This window comes from Corvus kubaryi, unplaced genomic scaffold (genome assembly GCF_017639235.1).
Source record: "Corvus kubaryi isolate FWS band 111438036 unplaced genomic scaffold, C.kubaryi_AGA036_p1.0 37284, whole genome shotgun sequence".
Taxonomy (NCBI): domain Eukaryota; kingdom Metazoa; phylum Chordata; class Aves; order Passeriformes; family Corvidae; genus Corvus; species Corvus kubaryi.
In genome coordinates, this window is record NW_024581088.1 from 495,420 (window position 1) to 510,823 (window position 15,404).

A 15,404-nucleotide genomic window follows, 5' to 3' on the forward strand; every position below is an offset into this window, starting at 1 on the left:
TGCTCTACAATCCATCTGACAGCATTCTGGGAACTTTCCAATTTCCAGCCAGACTGTATCTGTGCCACTTTAACCCCATTCTTCCTACACAGAAGAGTTTTTCTCCTTCTCTGATATTCATTATTTGGACTGGGATCCTACCCCTGCAGTGCCTGGAGATTCTCAGCAGGAAAGTAATTTCTTACATCTCATGTCCACACAGAGATTTTGAGAAGCAGGACCAGAGCAATTCCAAAGGCCCAGGAGGAAGGATACACTTGTGACAACCCCCAGACAGCATTATCCAGTGGGGCCATGGTGGGACACATTGCTCTGGAGCTGGGAAAGCCTGCAGTGCCTTGCAGGATGTAGGGACACGAGATAAATGGATGGAGAGATGTGGGCACAAGTCTCAACAAGGAAAATTCCCACCAGGCTATGGAGAACATTCCTCTGGTGGGATCCCAGCCCTTGGAGATCCTCAACACTTGCCTGGTCAGGACATGATCAGCCTCTTCCAGCTCTGGAGCCTTCTGGGGGCAGGGACTGGATGGGAGGCTCCAGGTGTCTCCCCTCATCCCACCTCCCTGACTCCAGAGCTCCTCTGCCAGCTCCCAGATGGGAGAAGGGCAACAACTCTGCACTCAGGAGAGACCCAGGCAAGAATGCCAAGATTAAGCTGACCCACAGACAGGCTTAATGCCTGTCCACAGTCTGTCCCCCAGGGAATGGCTGAGCAGCGGTGGTGGAGGCTGGGACACACAGCAAGAGCTTCATCATAAAATCAACATCTTTAATCAACTCTGTCAGTGATGAGCCCTCAGGAGGCACTTCCCCACACCAGGAGAGGACTCTCTGGAGGCAGCTGTCCTGTTCACAAAATGCAGCTCTGACATCCCAAGGACAAATGTCCTAAAGGAAGCCAGGCTCCAGCAGCAAGACACACAGGGCATGTCCCAGCCTGGCCAGGAGCAGCCAAGCTTTGGAGGGGAGCTGTGCAAGCCTGTCTTGGCCCCAGCCCTAACACAGCACCTTGTCCCCAGGCTGGAGGATGTCGCTCCACAGCCCAGCAGCAGCAGCAGCAGCACTTGCTCTGCCGGGGACAGCAGCACTGAGCTCCCTCCTGGGGCTGAATTGGAAGCCTTTCACATCCCTAAAGCCACTTGTCTCCAGGAGAAACTGCTGGATTTTTTTTTTTTTCCAGGAAAACACAAGGTAACCTTTCTGGAGATCAACATCCATGTTAAGGATGGTACTGCCATGGTACCACCAGCACCACCCCAGTGACACCACAGTGCCACTGTGGCACTGCCATGATGCCATCACTGGCACCAGAGTGCACCACAGCACCACCAGCACCACCACAGTGCTGCCCCAGGACACTGGTGCTATGATGGTACCACCATGGTGCTGCCAAAATCCCATGGGAGTGGGAAGGCTCCCACCAAGCCAGGAGCCTCCAGGATGGCAGGAAAACATTCAGTGCAGCCCAAGCACCAGGAAAAACTGGATGGCAGCTGCTCAGCAGTCACCTCCATAGAGACCAATGGGGGCAACCCGCTGCAGGGATCAGCAAGAGCTGGTGCACAGCTCCCACCCCACAGGTGCAGTTCAGCTGCTGGAGCACCCGCAAACACCCCTCTGAACCAGCCACCTGCCCTCCTTCCCATCCCAGCCTTCCCACCTGGGCTCCCACCAGGACACAGCATCTACTCCCTCCCTTGTCAGCCGGCTCTCCCAAAGGAAGTGTTCCAGGCCAGGCTGGACAGGGCTTCTAGTAGAAGGTGTCCCTGCCCATGGCAGGGGCTGGGACGAGATGGTCTGTAAGGTCCCTTCCAACCCAAACCATTCCAGGATTCTCTGAAGACAGTAAGTCTGGCACAACCCATTGGACTCCTGGGACACAAAAGAGGGGTGGGAGCAGAAATCCATCCCATTCTGCTGTCCCGTATTTTGACTGTGGTGCTTCTGCCACAGCCAGGGCTGGCATCAGAGTCAGACCAAAGTTCAGTGTGGTCTTTCTCTAAGCATCACGATGAACAGCCCTTCAGAACAGATCCTTAACAGTGTGCGGGAGTGAAGTCATGTTCTCCCTCGGTGGGTTTCCAGGGGCGCCGTTTCTCCCGCAGGCTGCTCCAGGCTGCTCTCCAGCTGGGCTCAGCAGCACGGCACAGCCTTGCTCAACCCCCCTGCTAAACCCCAACCAGCACTGGTCAGCTCTTCTCCCCCATGCTCAAGAAGAAAAGGCCAAGAGCCGATTTCTCCTCTATTTTAAAAGCACCACAGGGCTTCCCCGAATCACCAGGAGACCCCAGGAAGATGGCTGATGTTCCCCATGAGAAAGGGTGGCAAGCTCTCCTAAACAGCTTTTGTGTGAACTTTTGTGACCTAGATCAAGGCGTTGAGACCCTGAGGGAGCCTTTTGGGCTGTTTTTAGGGAGATGCTGCACGGGCCGGGCATTGCACTGCCCCGAAGTGCCCGGGTGCTGCCTGCAGGGGCTGATTCCTCCTGAAGTGGAGGTGCCCCAAGCCCCCCAGCGCTCCCCAGAGAGGAAAGGGGATGCTCCCGGAGGGGGTGGCAGTGAATCATGTCCCTGCCACTACCTGCAGAGCCATTGATGCTGCCGGAGCGGGGAGATGCCGCAGGGATGGCTCAGCCTTGGCTGGTGCAGGGCTGTGTCTGCTCCAGGTGGGCTCTGCCCAGCGCTGGCCCCGTCAGGGCTCCGGCAAGACGCCGCCCCAGCTCCAGCGTCTTGCAGGGCAGAGGCAGCTGGAGATGCCTGCTGAAGGGCCGTGAAGGCTCCCGGCTCTCGCGCGGGTGCGTGGCGGCTGTGGCAGCTCCCAGCCCCGCGGGGATGGGTTTGTGGGTGGCTCAGCCGCAGCTCCGCGCTCCCAATTCCCAGTGATGGTCTCGTGCCGAGGTAACATCGCCCGCCTCTCCCCCAGAATGAGCAAACACCCCGACCCCCGCCTTACCTGGGGGTGTCTGTCTGTCCGGTCCATCGCTCGCAGCGGCCTGACGAGCTCCGGTGCGGAGTGAACCCGCTGGGGGTCCGGCGGGGGGACGCGGGGGGTTCCCGAGGGCTCTTCCTGGGGCTGGGGTGCTCCGTCCCGCTGCGACCCCGGGGACAGCTGGCAGCCGGCCGTGTCACCCCCCGCGCCTTCACGCGTGTCCAGGTCCGGGCGGGCGGAGGCGGCGGGGGCACCGCTCTGCCCCGGGGCCGCGCTGGGAGCGCCGCGCTCCGGCTCCTGCATGGCTGGGGCAGGGCTGGGCTCACTCCGCACCGGCCAGGGCTGCCCGGGGCGTCGGGAGCCGGCAAGAGAAAGCCGAAGGCATCAGAGCGGCGGCGGGAGCAGCCCGGGCCGCGCTCCTCCGCGGCGGGGCCGGAGCCGGGGGCGGCCGCAGCAGCAGCATCCCCGCACCGGGGCTGGCTCCGTCCCGCACCGGGGCTGGCTCCGTCCCGCACCGGGAACGGCTCCGTCCCCGCCCGGATCCTCGGCTCCCCGTGCGGAGGCTGCTCCGCCGCCCTCAGCCCCCCGCCGCCCCCGGCCCCATGACGTAGCGGAGGGGCCGGGGGAGCTGCCAGCCCCTCGCCGCGGCCCCGGGCAGCCCCCGGCGCAGCCGCTGCCGAGTCATCAATACGGAGCCGGGCCGGGCACCCCGGGGGGGCCGCGCCGCGCCCCGGGCCGCCAATGGCGGCGGCTCCGCCGGTTTCCACGGCAACGCTGCGGGAGCGGGGTCTGGTGCCTATTGATGAGGCGGCGACAGAGGGGGGGCGGCCGCGCTCATCCCGCATCCCCCCGCACCGCATCCCCCCCGCACCCGGGCCCGGGGAGCCTCGGAGCCCCGCACACCACCGGGATGGGGGTTCGGGGACGGCACCGGCCCGAGCCCGCTGCTCGGCTCTGCCCCAGGGCTGCTCGGCTCTGGCCCCGGATACCCGACTCTGGCCCCGGGATACCCAGCTGTGCCCCAGGGATGCTGAACTCTGCCCCAGGGATATCCAACTCTGCCCCAGGGACGCCCGATTCCATCCCAGGGATACCTGGGTCTGCCCCGGGGATGCTCAGCTCTGCCCCAGGATGCCCGGTTCTGCCCCAGGGATGCCCATCTCTGCCTCGAGAATGCTCAGCTGTGCCCGAGGATGCCTGATGTGCTGCAAGGATGCCCATCTCTGCCCCAGGCATGCCCGACTTTGCCCTGGGGATGCTCAGCTCTGCCCCAGGATGCCTGGTTCTCTCCCAGGCATGCCCGCACACCTTTCTTCCACGGCAGCGAAACCTCGGTACCTCCCTGACACACCGTTCTGGAAACAACCCTCTTCTGACAAGGGCTGGGCCCCACCTGCAGCACTCCCGGGACAAGAGGCAGAGGGTGGTGCGGGCAGGGAGGGAGGGGGTGGCTGATACGATCCTTGGCGACAGGAGCTCGCAGCATTACGCCAGAGCCAAGCGGACACTGCCATCCCTGAGCACACGCAGCAGGCAGACGCGTGCTCTGTCTCTCTCTGCCTCCTCCCTGCCGTGCTGTGTCTTTGAAGAAGATCACACCATACATCAGGCTGCACAGTGTTAGTGATGCTCAGGGAAAAGCCACTGGGCCACCCTGGGGGACATCTGTCTGGCCCGGCTCCCCAGCCCCACTCAGTGCTTGACCCACTGCAGAGCAAGGTTTGCTGATCCCAAACCCAAGAGCACTTGATGATCCCCAAACCCCTGAGCATCTGGGACAGGTCCTGCCTCCCCATGCCCTTGTGCGTGGCAATAGCTCTCAGCCCCACTGCTGGTGCCTCCCTGCTGCGGCGTGGGGGTGTTGTGTGGCATCTCACACGTGCTGCTCCCAGGAGAAGCTGCCTGGGCCACCTGCTGCAGGGGAGGTACCGTGGGGGTCTTTAGTGCCCCTGTCAGACACCACTTTGTAGGCACCTCCTTTGAGCAGCTTCTCCAGCCCATCCAGATGTGCAGATGTGTCACCTCTTGAACCCAATGCCATCGCCTGTGTGTCACCTCTTCCTGAGCCCAGGCAGCACAGGCAAGTCACCTCTCACCTCTGGGTGTGGCTACGAGTCACCTCTCACAGCGTGCAGGACTCTGCCATCCCGCCTGAATCCTAGATCTCTGAGCCCATTCCTAAGGGCTGTTTGTGTGGTGGGGGGAAGTCCCAAGCTTGCAATGAGCAGAAAATGCAGCCAACAGCCCAAAGGGAAGATTCCAGAAAACCGATCCCACCTTCCTGTGTGTTCTGGTACTCATGCACCTTCAAAACACCAGCTTACGTGACTCCTTCTGCTGCAGGAACGGGTCAGGAGAGATCCCACCATCTCCCACTGCTCAGATCCCCTCAGTTCCTGCCCATGGCTGTTCCCCCTGGCAAGGTACCAGGCAGGCTGTGCAGGTGCTGAACCGGTGTGGAAGAATGCCCAGGCACTGCTCAGCTCCCTGTGGAGACAGAACAAGCAGGTTTCATTAGAAGAGGCAGCAGCAGTGGGAGGAGAAAAGTGCCCTGATAAGATCTCGTGTGGCTTCGCAGCCTTCTCAGAACCCCAGCCTGGTTTGTGCCTCCACTGCCCTGCGCTGCTCACAGGCTCTGCATGGCTCATCCGGGACCTGCTGCCACCACTGTCTTTCCCCTTGTCCCACTCATCTGTGCCAGACCCACCTGGCTCCATGGCACTGCTGGGACCTGGAGAAAGAGGGGCCAGGGATGCCCCAGGCTCACGTCTGGATCGCCCACAGCATTCAGTGAAAGTCCCAGTCAGGTGAGGTGAAGGATGGGGTGTCCACACCCCCCACACCATTCCTGGGGAGAGGATGTCTCCTGGGGCCTTGAGCTTGAGAAGCTGGAGATGATCTTTCACACCTTGGCCAGCCTACAGCTGGATAAGTCCTTAAAGTCTTACTAACAATACAAGAGGAAAAATTCATCTGGGCTGTTGAAGACTCAGTGGCTCAAGAGCTCCCTGAGCTGTGAGTCACTAAGTTCTCATGAGGGCTATGGGGATGGGGTGCTACAGATCCCCTTGGTCCTCCAGGTCACCCATGGATCTGCCAGGGGCTGTGCTCCCTGCAGAGGAGACCTAGAAAGATCATTGAAACTCTCTCAGGACAGGGGAACCACAGGCTCAGGGAAAGGAGGTGATGACGTAGAGAAAATTATGAGAAACAGTGACATTGGAGAGCTCAAGATCAACAGATCAAAGGTGGGGAGATGACAAAGGTCCCAGGAGAGCCCTCCAACAGCTCCCATTGCTCTCCAAAGGTCTCCAGGGAGCCAGGCCTGCACCCGGCGGTGCAGGGACAGGGATCCAGTGTATGGTGCTCCCTCTCCATCAGGGAGCAGCAAGGATAGGGCTGCTCCAGTGGGCAGCAAGTGGGAGCCCAGGTGTGATCCAGAACACACAGCATCCTCAAACCCCAGGGAGCCATCCCAGAGCTCCTGGGCAGGACAGTGGTAATGGGGTCCCTTGGCAGCCCCAGACAAGATCAGATGAACCAGGACAGGGACCCCAGCCAGGATCAGGAGGAGACAGAGCTGGGACTACAGATAAGGCTCCAGCAAAGGTGGGTCCAGCCAGGTGCAGGGCCAAAGAGAAGCCTGTTGGTCTGGGCTCCAGCCAGCACAAGTGGCTGGAGACAAGATTCTTACAGTGATGATCCAGGGACCACTGAGGAGATCAGACTCCACAGAGCTTTATTCCTACATAGAAGCTCAGCCAAGGCCTGAAGAACCAGGGCTGAGCCTCACTGATGCTCCTGGCCCAGCACCTGCAGGTCCTACAGGCAATTAAGTCCAGTTAGCACCTGATGAGTCCTCCTGAGGTCCTCCCCTTGCCCTGTGGGTTCCAGCAGGGACTGGAGTGGGCAGTGAGAGCTCTGCTGTGGTTTCAGATGAAAAAGAAGCACAAGAATGAGCACGGGGGGGCCAAGGCAGCCCTGAGGGAGGTCCCCAGGGTGTGGGGACAGTGATGTGTGTCAGCACTCAGGGACACCTCCAGCCTGAGGTGTGATTGGTGGGTGCCAAGCCATTCCCATCCTCCTTCCAGCAGTTCCCTGGGAATGCCTCTAGCACATGATCCCTCCTGTCTCTGCAGGAGCATCGCTGGTGGCTGCAGGGACGTGCAGTGACATAAGCAGCCACCTGCTCTGCCAGCAGAGCCCTGCAGCTGCCATTCCCACCTCCTGAGCCTGAGGTCTGATGTGTCCTGCAGCAGCTCCAAGGAGGAGATGCACATGGCCACATTGCCCGCAGTCACCCTTCCCGCTGCTGCTGCCATCCCCAGCAGCACGTGGGCACTGGCAGAGAATGGCTCCACGCTCTGCAGCAGCACTGGGACAGAGCCCCTGCTAGAAACAACCTAGAAAAGGAATGTGCTGGACTGGCCCTGCCAGGGGTCACGGTGAGCCCCAGCCATGGTAGCCCCAGATGGCGTGGCGTGGCAACACCAGTTCAGGTACTGGGGCTGTGCGGGAGAGCCTGGCAAGAGCCTGGCTGGGCTCTGTCAGTCCCTACAGCCCTTCCAGAGCCATCCCAAGAGTGCTGGGATGGGCACCCACACCCCCCACAACCCCAGGGGTCACAGTCCCAAAGCCTGCCCTGCTCAGGGCATTTTTGGGTCAGCAGAGCAGCAGGGCCTGGGGACCACCCGGCCTGCGTGGCATCAACCAGGGAACTGATGAGCACAGCGAGGTCCTATGGAGACTGGGAGCTCACCCCAGCAGGGACAGGACACGTTTCCTTGCAGGAACCTCTAAAATGCCTTCAGGATGGAAGGAGGGCTTGAAAAAATGGAGGGTTTTATTTAAAAAAACAGGAAAAAAGTAGCAGTTTCTGTTTTGCTGCTCTCAGCAAGAACCACCTTTCCAACCGTCTCTCCCAGCAGTGACCACTGAGTAGTAGCTGTAACCACAATAGTCCTTGGTCATGAAACTTGGATATTTATCCTTCCTAATAGTTGAATACACATTATTAAGAGGTGAATTTTCAAAGCTTTTGCACGTTAAAAATGTGAACTTGCTTTTCCCTCCTGGCGCTCACAAACTGAAAGCTGCTCAGGGCAGTCTGCAGTGGCTGCTTGGGGTTTTTTTTAGCCCTTTTCGTTTTTACTGTTTAAAAATTTGTCTCCTTGTGACCATGACGACAGTTTTGATTTGATTTTTTTTCCTTCCCCATCCCCTTTGAACAGCCACAAAGCCAGGGAACGTGGGAAAGCTGGGACAGCAAGGAGAAGTAAAACATCCCAGTCCTTTCTGAACAGCCCAGTGAAAGAAAAATACCACAAACTCATTAAGCCCCCCCCAAATGATCCTGAGATCAGCGCAAGAAGTTCTACAAAATGTAAAAACTTTCCACCGACATTTGGGCTCAAAAAAGAAAGCAAAAAATATTTTTAGTATTTTTTTCTACTGTTTTTAGATGATCTCTCCCACAGGCAGGACATGGGCAGTCAGAGACAAAGGGAAGATGCCTGAAGGGGTTTTGGGAGCTGACATTTGGGAACAAGGACCAAACATCCTCTGCGGAAGCTGGGTTGGTTTTAGACCCCCAGGAAACACAGGCCAGGGGTGTGTGGCTGGAGGGAGACTGGGATTGTAGGAGGATTTTTTGGCTTCACGTGCCCTTGTGACCACGGCCGGAGCTGTCACGGGACACAGCAGCTTTGCTGGTGACCCCCGAGGGACTGAAGGGGACAGTCCTGTGTCAATGGGCTGAGATTTGCCGGCCACCACCCCCACCCGTGGTGTCCCCAAGGCTCCCCAAGGCTCCAAATCCGGGATGACCCCACTGCACGTGGCCCTGGGCACGGCAAGGAGCTCTTCCCCAGTTCTGCATTTCCCAGGAGTTGAATAAAAAAATCCACAAGTCAATACCAAAAGAGTTTTATTTAGCAGTCCCTCAGCCCGCTGAACCCAGCAATCACCAGGAACCCCACTCTGCCTCCCCTGCTGCACGTGGTCGCCACTGCCCAGCTCTTCCCAGTGCTTCACCACGTGGAAAATGAAGATGGGGGTAAAAATGTGCATTGGAGGCTCTGCTGCCTACCTGGCCCCCCAGTGTGAGGCTCGCTCCAACGGGATGGGTCCCTTCAGTGGCACTCATGGGACACTGGGCCGGCGACCCCTCCCGCCCACGTGGCCATCCCAGGTGCTGAGGGGACACGTGGGGACAAGCAGAGCATCCCCAGGGAGGGCGGTGGAGCTCTGGGTGGGTGCTGTGAGCCAGGCAGGGCCCGTTGGCCGCTCTCAGCCCGCGTGCGGCTCCCGACGGGCTTGCGGGTCCCGGCGCTCTCCGTGCTCTCTTCTCCGTAGCCCACAGTACACTCATCCATAAAGTAGGAAACACTACACCCTGCAGTGCTGTTTAGTAGTGCTTTCTACTTTATGGGTGACTGCACTGTCTCTCAGTCGCTGTCGGCGGCCGCTCTCCTCCAGCGTGCAGCTCCTTCCCCGCGCGGGGCCACTGCCGCGCCCCACGTGGCCCCGCCATGGGCCTGGTGTGGCCAGGGACGCGAATGGCAGGTCTGGTCTGGCCCCGGGACAGAGACTCTCTGGCAGTGTCACCTCCTGGGAGCCATGCCAAGCACGGGGGACATCCTTATCCCACGGGGGAGATCCTGCCTTGCCCTCCCTTGTCTCCCCAAAACCCCCACCCTGAGCATGGGGGACATCATCACCCTTGTCCCCACCGGTGAGACTCTACCTCATACCCCATTGTCCCACCTCCAGCCCTGTCCTGGGCACAGGGGACATCTCACTTTTTCCCCAAGGCAGGGAGGCCACTCAATACCTCATCCTAGTCATAAGGGACAGTTTTGACTCATTCCCAAAGGAAGGACCCCACATCAGACCCCATCCTAGTCACAGGAATAAGCTTTCACTTGTCCCTCAAGGAGGGATTCCACCCCAGACCCCATCTGGGTCACAGAGAACCCAAATGCCTGGTCCCTGTTGGTAGGGACCCTACCCCAAACCCCCCCACCCCAAACTCCCCCACTCCCTCTCAAACTTCATCCTGGGCACAGAGAGTGTGTTTGCTTTGACCCCAGGGGGACACCTCCACCTCATACCCCATCCCATTCCCGAAGGACCCCCTTGCCTTGTCCCCACATGGGAGATTCCACCTTGAACTCCATCGCTGCCCTTCAGACTCCATCCTGGTCTCAGAGGGCCCTCATGTCTGGACCCCAAGGGTGAGATCCCACCTCAAACTCCATCTTTGTCCCTCAAATCCCATCTGCATCACAGAGAGCCCACTGTGCCATGTCCCCGTGAGGGGACCCCACCTAAATGGCACCCTGGCCACAAAGGGCTCCTCTGCCTTGTCCCCGTGGTGGCGAGCCCAGGGCAGACACCATCCACATGATGAGGACCTTGCATTGCCTTGTCCCCATGGTGGCGATCCTGTGGCAGTGGGTCCCTCCTGAAATGTCCTCATGGGGACCCTTCTTATTCTCCCATCCTTTACTGAAGTCCCCTTTGCCCCATCCCCCTGCCCTGAGGCCACAGGAGCTCCATGTCCTGGCGCTCCCCTTGGGCCCCCCTCGCCCCATCTCCCAGACACACGGAGATCCTTTGGATGCCCCCACAGCCCTTCGGGGTTACTTGCAGATCCCCGTGATTCAGACCACCCAGCCCCAAGAGCCTCACCTGCCACAACAGCCTCCACGTCCACCCGGTCCCATCCCGGCTGCCACCAAAAACCCCCTGGGTGTCAACTTCTGCTTTGGGCACTTCCCGCCTCCGCCCGCCCGCCAGCACGGCACCTCCTCCCCCGCTGCCCACGGTGCCCCCCTCGTGGGCAGGGCCCCCTTACCTGTCATCAGCCCCCAGCACCCACTGCCCCCCTGGCGCTGGCACCAGAGCCCCCCTGGACACCCCATGCTGCTCCTCCAGCACCGCGTGGCGCCTCCATGGGTCCCCCCGTTACCGGGTCGGGGCGCGGGTGGCCTTCGCTGGGTGCCGGTGGCCCACGCTGGGTGTGGGTGACCCACGCCAGGAGCCGGTGGCCCACACCGGGTGTGGCGGTGAGCGCCAGGTGCTGGTGGCCCAAGCCAGGTGCTGGTGGCCCGTGCTGGGTGCCGGTGTCGTGGGGTGCTGCATGGGGTGCCGGCCGGGGAGCAATGGGCCCCTGCAGGGCGCGGGGCTGCTTTTAACCCCATCCTGCCCACGTGGCCCGACCACAGGAAGAGCCGTCGCTGCGGAGCAGATAACGGTGCCGGTCCCACCCAGCGCCGCCCCGCAGCCCGACCGCAGCCGGTCCGGCACCGGGGCAGGAAGCACCAGCCGGTTACGCTCTCCTGGGCTTTGCTGCTGACAGCGACAAACATGTTTGTGCAGAAAAAAAAAAAAAAAAAAAAAAAAAAGAAAAAAAGAAAGGAAAAAAAAAAAGGTGTTTGCACAGGGTGACAGTAACTGAATCCACCTCCCACGGCTGCTCGGCTGCACCACGGCCCCTCGCCCCATGCTAGCGGTGGGACCTGCACGGCAGCAGTTCCTGCCCACGGAGGGTCCAGCAGCCCCTGGCGGGGGCTGCAGGACTCAGGGGCTGCCTGGTCATGGGGGTGAAGCACTGGGGACACAGGTGCCAGCGAGTCACAGGCCCTAAACCTGTGCTTTAGGAAATGCATTGCATAAGAGGCTTCCTGGAGCCTCTCACTCTTCAGGGCTCTGCAACACCAAACTTCCCCCCGGCCCGGGCAGCTGTAGCGACCAACAGGGATGTGAGGCCCTGGGAAGAAAACCGAAAGCTGGGTTTGGAGGTTGGCACATCCAGGTCACAATGGCCCCAGTGACGGCACCGGGACGGTGCTGGGACACAGAGCAGGAGGATTTTGCTTGGCCAGCACCGCCCTGTCCCAGTGCCAGGGGAAGCCCACCACTAAACTAGATCAAAACCTACAAACTAAATCCCCAAAAGTGACCGTAAATGGGGCCATGTCTGCCCCTGCACTGGTTTTCGTGTACCTCTGCAAAAGGCTCCTTTTTAGGCCAATGCAATTCACTCTCAACATTGATAATATGGACGGAAATGTATAAAAAACGGTACTGGTGAGGTGTGCAGGAGGCAGGGGGAGAGCAAAGCCAAAAATAACCAAGCAGCAGCACAGGCAGAAGTGATTTGACTTGAGCTGCACATGTGCTGATGGCAGCAGGTAAAAGGCTTTAGGAGAGAGAGAATTGGTTGGGAAGGCCTTTCCAAACCAAGGCTGAGCTGGTGGAATTTCAGTGGAAGAAACCAAACAGAACTGGCTGGAGTGAGCCCATTCACCAGCCCAGCAGCCCCGTCCCTGTGCCTTGGCCTGCCAAGGGCTGCCCTGTCTCCCACCCTTCCCTGGCCCTGTGCCCATCTCCATTCCTTATGGTCACGGGATTGGGGACACTGTTCCCTATGCTGGAGAGAAATTCAACAAGGAATGTGAGTGCTGTTGGTGATGTCTCCACAGGGCCCTTTTGGCAGCTCTGAGCCCAGGAACATCGCTCTGCCTCGCCAGGGGCCTGTGGTAAGCAGCCACTCATCCATGGCAGAGGCCACCACGTGCAGGCTGGGTCCATGGGGTGGCCTCCTGATGCCAGGTGACTTCAGGTGCCTCCCAGACTGGCCCTCCTGGGGGCCTGAAATGTGTAAATATCATTTTTGGTGTGAACCACAGAACATCCTCATTTGGAAGGGACCAACAAAGATCATCAAATCCAGCTCCTGGCCCTGCACAGGACACCACAACAATCCCACCCTGTGCCTGAGAGCAGATTGTTGCCAACCCAGAGACCATCCTGGAGACATCCCCCAGTGCCATCAGCCACCTCAGTGCCAGAGGATAGTCCCCAGCAGTGGTGGGTGCCATCACAAGGGGTGAAAGTTGCACAGGGTACAGGTAACCACGCTCAGGCAGCAGAGAAAGGAGCCTTTTGGGGGGCAACCAGAGAGAGACTTGGCCCCAGAGGTGCTGCTGAGGGACTTTCCCCCGTGCCCCAGGGTCACGGCCATGTTCCTGGCTGATGACAAACTGGTCCCTGGTAAATACTGCAGCTGGGAGGAGGGGACAGGGTGGGAAGTCAGGCTCACTGAGGAAACCTCCGTTTGAGGCTGACCATGGGGCAAAGCAGGATGAAGATATTTCCCAACAGAGGCAGCCGGGGGAGATTGCACCCAAGGACAAGATGTCAGGGGAGAGTGAAGCACGTGGCCAGAGCTGGGATGTGCAGGATGGCAGCAGGGAGGGAGCTGTGCCTTCCCAAAATGGGGTCCCCAGCAGAGCCCTGCCCAGCACCTGCCCGTGCTGCTGCGGGGCCATGCAGGGGGGCCATAGGCGCCTTCCCAGCAGAGAAGTGGGGGGAGGCGACGCTTCCTCTTTCCCCAGCCCAGCACGGATGGGGGATATGACATTTTGGGTCCTGAGCTGATTTCCTTCTGCCTGCGCTGGTCTCAGAAAGGAGGAAATCAGCAGATCTGGTTCCTTGGGCTCTGATGAGGTCTCTGAAAGTCTCCAACTGATGATGAACTTACCACATTCCCCAGCCATTGGTTAATTTTACTGGCTGGCAAACCAGGCTGCAGGAATTCCTACCCCAGCCCTTGGCTCTGGATCGTTTGGTCCTGCTGCACTCGTGTCCGTCTGAAGGAGCTCCAGGAGCTTTTTGGGGTCGGGGGAGGCTGAAACAGCAGCGTTTCCTCCCCTGGGAACCCCGTGAGAATATCCGGTCCCCAGCTTTCCCGAGGCCCCTCTCCACACCCTGCCCACCTGCTCCGCATCTCCCGGGGGCTTGCTGACGGACCCCAGGTGCTGCTTCCCAGGGTGCAGCTCCCCGAGAGAAACCACGTCCCCCCGAGGCACCGCTCCCGCACCCTGCCCTCCCCTGCCTCGTCTGGGGGCACCCGGATGCAGCTCAGACACTGCCGCGCCCCCCAAGATTTCCTGGGCACGGAGCACCACGGGCGCCTCGCTGCCACCCCGCAGCACCGACGGGGCTGTTCCTTTTCCAGTAACGCTGCCGGTATCGGGGAGCGCAGGGCAGCGGGAGCCGGCTTGCGGGGCAGCGGCACGGCCGGGCCCAGCGCTCGGCAGGGGGAAGGGCCCTTGTCGGGCCGTGCAGCCGAGGCGCTGCGAAAGCGCTGATATTTCTTATCGGCTCTGCAGCAACTTCCCCTCCTCTCCTGCGGTTGCGGCGCTCGCTGCCGGCAGGGGAAGTGCTGCCCTCGGCCCCGGCGCTGGAGGAGACGAGCTCCTGCCGGCGCCTCAGCGTGGCCCGCGAACCCCGCCCGCTCGGTGCTGGGGACAGCAGCTGCCCCGCCACGCTCAGTCATTCCCACCATCCAGCACCCCGTGGCTCCCATCCAACCGGCACCTTGTGGAGGAAGAGAAGGAGGAGAAGAAGGAACAGCATGGTCCCACCCAAAGCCTCCCTGAGCCACCTCCACTGCCCTGGGGCCAAGGGGCCGGGTGAGCCACTGGATCCACGGGCAAGCTGTAGCATCTCCTGGCCAGGCCCCAAAGGAGCCACAGCGTCTCAGTCAGGCCACTGCTAACGCTGAAGCCTAATGACAGTGTTCCCAAAGCACCACATCCCTCTGAGAACACGGGACAGAGGCACGGGGGGCACAGCTCTCTCTGCTTTACAGTGCCAGGGGGGCCTCCTAAAAGGCCCGCGGGACAGAGGGCTCTGAGCTGGGATGCTCCAGGAGAGCAGGTGCTAGGGACATCTGCAGCACCAAAAAATCAGGAGTGCCAAGCACCACCCCTGAGAGCTTTTTTTGGATGGGAAGGGCATTGTCTGCCACCGTCATGGCAAACCTTCAAGGAAGAACTGCAGCGCCTGTGGCACGGCTGAGAGGCCACCTGTGCGCCCAACAGAGGGGCTGCGGTACCTGCGTGGGCCGAGCCCCGTTTCATCGCCGGGCACGGGAGGTGGCCCCGAGCGGGATGTTCGGGGGAGCCCCCCGAGCGCCCCCAGCCCCCTGCCCGAGCCCGGCCGTGCCCCGGAGGCCGGGCAGGAGCGAGGCCGTTACAAGTGACTCAACCAGAAACTGCCGGGCGAGGAGGCGGCGGCGAGAGGCAAATGAGAGCGCGAAGGGAAACCTCAAAAAGGCGAAGTGACGCGGGCGGGCGGGGGACACGGCGCTGGATTTGCCCATATATAGACAAAATCGCGGCCCGGCTGCGCCAGTGGCGGGCGCGGGGCGGTTGGGCCGGGCCGTGGCTGCTCCGGCATTTTCCGTGGCACCTGCTGCCACCGGCCACGCAGGTGGGGGAAGGGGACCCCACGGCCCGGGGGCTCTGGAGGGGCCCCCACGGCGGCCGGTGCTGCACAGATGGGTGACTCCTGTTTCCCCCCTCTTCTTGGGATGGAGGATGCTCCGGGACAGAGCCCAGCAGGGGTACGGGGAAGGAGGGATGAGAAGCAGCACCAGGCTGGGCTGTGGATTTCCCGGG

General features: G+C 60.7%; 1 protein-coding gene and 1 long non-coding RNA gene across 11 annotated transcripts in view; both read right to left on the minus strand.

Moving 5' to 3' along the window:
- Positions 1 to 3,621, minus strand: part of TSPOAP1 (TSPO associated protein 1) — a 66,823-nt gene extending 63,202 nt beyond the window's left edge. For 8 of the 10 annotated variants that reach the window (XR_006015655.1, XM_042025847.1, XM_042025848.1 and 5 more), the window contains exon 1: positions 2,956 to 3,619. Coding sequence is in view for 9 of the 10 variants with exons in the window: in XM_042025847.1 (XP_041881781.1) it covers positions 2,956 to 3,234 (279 nt within the window). In the remaining variant the exon portion in view is untranslated. Of the gene's footprint in view, positions 1 to 2,955 lie in introns of all 10 variants that reach the window. The other 2 variants (XM_042025841.1, XM_042025846.1) reach the window with 2 other exon arrangements.
- Positions 3,622 to 8,840: 5,219 nt separating this feature from the next.
- LOC121663513 lies at positions 8,841 to 10,750 on the minus strand. The gene is made up of 2 exons (XR_006015656.1): positions 10,624 to 10,750; positions 8,841 to 9,540 (listed from the first exon to the last, which is right to left on the minus strand). It is a non-coding gene; the product is annotated as an uncharacterized LOC121663513 (long non-coding RNA).
- Positions 10,751 to 15,404: the final 4,654 nt, after the last annotated feature.